The sequence below is a fragment of the Alligator sinensis genome, unplaced genomic scaffold (assembly GCF_000455745.1).
Source record: "Alligator sinensis unplaced genomic scaffold, ASM45574v1 scaffold663_1, whole genome shotgun sequence".
In the NCBI taxonomy this organism is placed as follows: domain Eukaryota; kingdom Metazoa; phylum Chordata; order Crocodylia; family Alligatoridae; genus Alligator; species Alligator sinensis.
Window position 1 is genome coordinate 49,711 of NW_005842205.1, and position 6,416 is coordinate 56,126.

Sequence of the window (6,416 nt, forward strand, 5' to 3'; positions counted from 1 at the left end):
TTCGCTCCGGACCCCCACGGGCCCCAGGCTGCTCCCAGCAGGGCTTGCAGCATCCCAGCTGCCTGCTGGCAGCAGCCTGGGCTCCCGGCTGGCAGCAGCTACCCAGAGCTGGGGCCTGCTGCAGCCGGGAGGCTGCAAACAGCTGCTGCCTCCCCAGTCCCAATGCGTGCCAGGGAAAATGGCCTCGCGTGCCATGCTCAGCACGCTTGCTAGGTGTTGCCAACACCTGGTCTAAACTGATCTTGAAAATTTCCATGGATAAAGAGATTCCACAACCCCTCTAGGTAGCCTATTTCAATGTTTAACCAACCATCTTCTCTGACATATCCTACTGTATGCCCTAGACCTGAATGTCAAGTAAAATTCTTCCATCTTACACTTGTTTTCATTTAGCACAGCTGCATATCTCTGCTTCCTTTAATTCATAAGGAAAAAGATGAATCCCTCCAGCCTCTTAAGCAGCTTTGTTCTATTTTTAACATATATATTTTCACTAGCTTTTAAATTGAAGCTGCTAGAATAGGCTTAATTTGCTGTGATAGTAAATATCTAAGCATAATCTAATTGAAGAAAGTGATGTTGTAAATACTGTCACTTTGACAGAAGAAATATTCTAACTCTAACAAAATTATTAATTAAAATTTGTTTAAACACAAGATGTGTTTAAACTTGAAGTCATTTTGTGGTACTTTAAGTTCATCTTCTTAAACCTTCAAATTAAAAGGCAAACCATAATTTAGTTATTTAGCTGGCAACTTGTTCTTAGTCTTAGCACCTTTCATGACTATAGGTTTGATCAGTTCAGCTCTTCTAACCTCGTCATCCTAAACATTGATGTTTCTCATTAATGTCTTGTTTATCCAAAATCATCTAGTCTTCTGTGCTCTGCACATGTAATCAATCCAATTACAGTTAATAGATTTTGTTCACAGACACTGAGGGAACATCTGTGATGATGATTAAGCACAAACAACAAGTAGAAAAAAAATCCCTGCTTAAAGCCTATAAAATAAAATGTGCAACATAAATATACACCAGGGAAAAGGGGTAGTGCTTGTAACATGATCACACTAGATCTGCATACTCTGTTATCCCTCATGTATTCCTGCTGCATCACTTAGGATAGATTCCTATTTTACTTTCTGCACCTAAATCAGGAGTGTCAAAGATATAGCCCACAGTTTAGATCTGCCTCATGGAGCCCTATCAAATAGCTTGCGTTGCTGCCTATGGGTTTTAGACTGGACCCACATACTACATGCAGTGCACCAGACTGGCGCACACACTGCAGAGCCAGAACTAGCCAGTGGGACTGACCTGGCCCCTTACTACTAATCCAACTCATGGGTTTGATACTACTGGCCTAAATGGCACATATGCAGCCACATAACTGCAGGTTTTGGTACCTAGGGACAGTTTTGGAATTCATTTCACTCTGCAGCAAAATAACATTGTCCGTGTGCTTGCATCTGTCATATGTGTGGTGGTGGTAGCAGAGACACTCCTCCCCCAGGTTTTAGCCCAATAGTGGTTATGGCACTACTCCAAGGACCAGGAGCCTCAGGTTGTAGGCCCCCTTTGCCCAGAGAGGACTGGAACCTCTATCTCCTACTCCCCAAAGTGCTTTAACCTCCAGGCCACCAGTTAGACATTACCCAGGGCCTCCTCTTGAAAGAGACTCACCGCACCCTGCACTTAATATTTGTCAGATAAAATGGATAAACAATACTAGGGAAATTTCTCTTCCATCAGGGGCAGAATCCAGAGCCCTCTCCAACCTAGTACAGCATCCATCTCATTAAGCCACATACTCTCTGACTTGTTTTCTTCTTTCTGACCCACCTATCTTCCTCTCTTTACTGCCCAGTGGGCCAGCTTCAAGAATTTTTTTTGTAAGAGTAAAACAGACATTGAAGCATAGTCCCACATTTATACAGAGTTGTCATGACTCTGGAAGATACAAGTCTTCCAAGGATTCTGAGATAATATGAGAGAACCTCTGAGACACCATAAGTAGCCAGCTAAGCAGTCCCATGGAGAGAAACGCTGGGTCCTGGCTCTGCCTCATCTTTATCGTTTGGTCAAAGAGCTAGTCCCTAACATTAGGCACAGATGCACAGCTGGAGGTAGATAAAAGCAAACCTTTTCCTTTCTTCTTCAGATGACAACCCCCAGACCCATCCATTCTTATATAGTACATTTAATATGTCCAAGGTCTTGCTTCTATAGAGTTCTTGGTATTCACATTAGTATCTGAATGGGGGGAAAAAAACACCCGGAAAAGACTGATACCACTTAAATTACACTTTAAGATCTAGCCACACAATAACCTCCCTTTTAACTTCTTATCTAAGTAAATCAATTCTTTAATGCTGCATATCACATCTTTAGAAATCAGAGAAAGGATGCAACTAAAAACAAGCGCTGTGGTGACCAGACATCAGCTGACAGCCAGAACATAAATCCAGGTGTAGAAACAAGATGCATAATGTGGAAGAAAGCTGGAGTATCCAAAATTCTGATAATAAAAAGCAAGCTCTGAAAGGGAATGGAGGGAAGAAAGAGCAAAAAGCTCACTTACGGGACTCAGTGAGGAGCTGCTTAAAGAGCTGAGCTTAATTAAATGAATCAGGTACTGAACATGGTCATGGAACAAGATAACCAAGTAAAAACATTCAATAACTTGTTGAAGGAGGTAAAAAAAAACAGAATAGGTTGCTAATGGTAGCCAAAAAGGTCAAGGACAGTAAGAAAGGCTTCATTCAAGGGAGAAGAGAAATAGTAAAGAGGAAGTAGGCCGCCTAATAAATTGAAGAGGGACACTAAATTAGATCTTAAAATATCATGGTGATAAGTTCTATGTAGAAACAAAGAGTAAATTACTGGTTGCACAAAAAATTACATGCAAAAGAAAGAAGAGGACACTAGCCTGCACAATTAAGACATCCTTTTAAAAAGAGCTACATAAAAAGCAGCGAATACTTCAAAAATAGCATTGTCTTAGCTCTTATGAGGTTGCATAACCTTTATTAGGGCAAAGTACAATCTCTGCTATAACCAAATGAGCATTCAGTAGCAGTAATATTAGCTACTTACTGTTTGTGGATGCTTCCTTTTCTTCAGATTTTCTCTGATTTCCATACATAGGTCCTGTTTCTCAATTTAAAACATTATGCATTTCACTTCTTCATGATTTTGATGACTTATAATAACAAACCATATTTCCAACTATAGACACCTAGGGGCAATATCTGACCATGATATACCTTGAAAAGTGTGCTGCCTTTTCTGATTTCATCCAGTTATCAGGCTAGTCACAGTGAAGCTAAGATTGGCTTGGGGGAGCTGATATTTCTATTTCTGCTGTGAACTTGGAAGGAGCTCAGACTCCTAGCATGAAGGTTTTCTTACAGTGGAATAGCTTCTTACCTCTCTTGGATGACTGGCAATGGCAACAGTGCCATCTGTGTTGTATTTGATAGGTGCTCCTCCTTCCTGCACCAGTGTCCCATACCCCGTACTTGTAAAAAACGCTGGAATTCCTGCCCCTCCTGCACGGATGCGCTCTGCCAGGGTGCCCTAGAGGAGAACAAGCAGATAACAGACTTCAATTTGATTTCCCCAAAAGAGCAAGTATATTATGCAGTTTGTGCACACTTTCTTTGGTCTTGCAACTTGGGGCTTTTCTTATTTTTTTTCCACTAACTAACATGCTCACAAGTCATTCAGTCAATTTTCTCCTTTTTTTATTCTCTTCTGCTGATGTGGTATAGCATTTGGCAATAAAACCCACCAGTTACTCAATAGCGTATTGTAGTCAAACTCCCTGCTCAGTCTCAGGCTCTAGCTCTTTGTTATATCTTATTTGCCCCTTGTTTGGATACCTCTTTCCTGGATAATTAGTTACAGTCATCCATTCTGTATCATCTTCCTCATTCCCCACTTGGCTGCCTAAAAGTTGTCCTTTATATCAACCTATAAATTTGCTTCATCTCTAGTCTTCAAACTCTGATACTCTAGAACAGGGATGGTGAGTCTGTAACACACATGCCACAAGTGGCACAGGCAGCCTGTGTGTGTGGCACACAGGAAGTCAGGGAGGAGATGCAGAGGCAGCACAGTGTCAGATAAGGCAGAAAGCAAATTGGGTGGAGGAAAAAGAATCAGACTAGCACTCCGGTGTGGGGGGGAGGGGTGCTAGGCTAATTTGTGGCAGGCCTGCCAAGAAGGTGGGCCCCACTGCTCTAGAGTAGCCTTTCGCAACCTTTTCAGACTCAAGGCACCCCCTCCAAAATTTTTCAGAATTCAGCAGTACCTCATTTTAAAATATTAATATGAACAAATTATAATATAAGCAGTGTAATTCTACTATGAATTAATGTTATTGATCATATAATAAATATATCAAACCAAAGCATATAGGGCAGTTTCTGCCCATGGCAGTGGTGCCAGCATTGTGGCATCCCAGTTGAGAACCACTGCTCTATGGATAGCTGCTAACATTCAGAGTTAGAATCATAGAAAATGAGGATTGGAAAGGACCTCAGGAGGTCATCTAGTCCAATCCCGTGCTCAAAGCAAGACTATCCTCAACTAGATCATGCCAGCCAAGGCCTTGTTTACCCAGGTCTTAAAAACCTCCAAGGATGCAGATTCCACAACCTCTCTGGGTAACCTGTTCCAGTGTTTTACTACCCTTCTCATGAGAAAGTTTTTCCTAACATCTAACCTCCCTTGCTGCAACTTGAGACCATTTCTCCTTGTTCTGTCATCTGAGACACTGAGAACAGTCTAGCTCAGGGGTGGGCAAAATGCGGCCCGCCAAGCCATTCTATCCGGCCTGTGGGGTCCCTAAAAATTTTAGAAAATTAATATTAATCTGCCCTGGGCTGCCTGTCATGTGGCCCTCGATGGCTTGCCAAAACTCAGTAAGCGGCCCTCCACCCAAAATAACTACCTGCCTCTGGTCTAGCTCTATCCTCTTTCTAGCCACCCTTCAGGTAGTTGAAGGTTTTATTAAACCCCCTTCAGTCTTCTCTTATCAAGACCATTCTCCAGTTGAGGAGCAATGCTTTGTAGTTTGAACAGGAGACAGCAAAGGAGGAACACCAAGTTCTCAGCTTGAATAAATAGAAGATCACTGTATGCTCTCTTAAATTTAATATGCAGTTTCCATCACCTCACCTGCATTCTGTCCTGCCTTACTGTCATCATCGTTATCCAGTCTAATGTCATGCGTAATACAACTTATCAAATCCCACCCTACCCACTAATTCCTGTACAAAACCCATGACTTCTGATTGATTAAATGTTACATCTTTTTTAAAGATATGTAATCTTGATGTAAATATGGATTGCCCATCTAAAGTTATGGAAAATCAACTACATCTAGCAAGTTGCTCCAGTTGTTAATGAATTTTACTGTTGAACATTTGCATTTCGTAGGCCCAGAATTACCATAGATCTCAATTCAGATAAAAACATCTGTGAAATTATTTTTTCAAGGTGGGGTTACTGATTATGAAGTGGGGAGAGAAAAAGTGGATTGTGAGGTTGGAGGGAGTAAGGGGCATAGAGTAGGTTGGAGGATAGAAAATGTTTGGTGGTGGAAGAATGAGGAGGAGCCCATGGTAGAAAAGGGTGTTGGATGCTTCTTCATTTGTGTCTGGGATTCTGATAAGGAGCATCTAGCCTAGAGCCAAGAGTGATTACATAGTATACCAGGGGCAGGCAATTATTTTGGGCGGAGGGCCGCTTGATGAGTTTTGGCGAGCTGTTGAGGGCCGCATGAGTAGCCCCACCCCTTCAGTTGCCCCACCCTCTGGCCGCCCTCTTGGGACCAGAAGCCCCGCCCCCACCCCTGACCTTTGCCACCGGAAGCCCCACCCCCTGACCCCTGCCACTGGAAGTCCCTCTTCTTGCACAACTTACCAGGTAGCAAGGCGTTGAAGTCCCTCCTCTTGCACAACTTACCAGGTAGCAAGGCGTTGTGACCCCTCTAACATCCTGCCCCAGCAGTGGGGCTTCAGGGGCATCAGACCTCCCCCAGAACTTTCCCCCTACCTGTGCCAGCTGGTCCCAAAAGGAGAAGGCTCTGCCACCGCTTCTGCTGGCCAGTGCCAACCCAGTTGGGCTCACCCCATCCCCAGCAGAACCTGGGAAGCTGGCTTCAGCTGCATGCTGCTCTAGATGGGCCGGTCCCGACCAGGTCTGCACCAGCCAGGAAAAGCGGCATGCAGCTGAAGTCAGCTCCTCACGTGCTGCTGGGGATAGGAGGAGCCCAGCTGGGTCTGCACCAGCCAGGAAAGGTGGCACGCAGCTGAAGTCAGCTCCTCATGTGCTGCTGGGGACGGGAAGAGCCCGGCCAGGGCTGCACCGGCCAGCAGAAGCAGCAGCGGGGCCGGGTGCCCCTTCGG

General features: G+C 44.1%; 1 protein-coding gene across 1 annotated transcript in view; it reads right to left on the bottom strand.

Moving 5' to 3' along the window:
* The window catches only part of LOC102386191 (succinyl-CoA:3-ketoacid coenzyme A transferase 1, mitochondrial), a gene marked incomplete at its 3' end in the record, with an annotated part of 94,343 nt that overhangs the window by 49,338 nt on the left and 38,589 nt on the right, over positions 1–6,416 (bottom strand). The window contains exon 5 of the mRNA XM_025207714.1: positions 3,430–3,579. Within this exon, the coding sequence (XP_025063499.1) occupies positions 3,430–3,579 (150 nt within the window). The remainder of the gene's footprint in view (positions 1–3,429; positions 3,580–6,416) is intronic.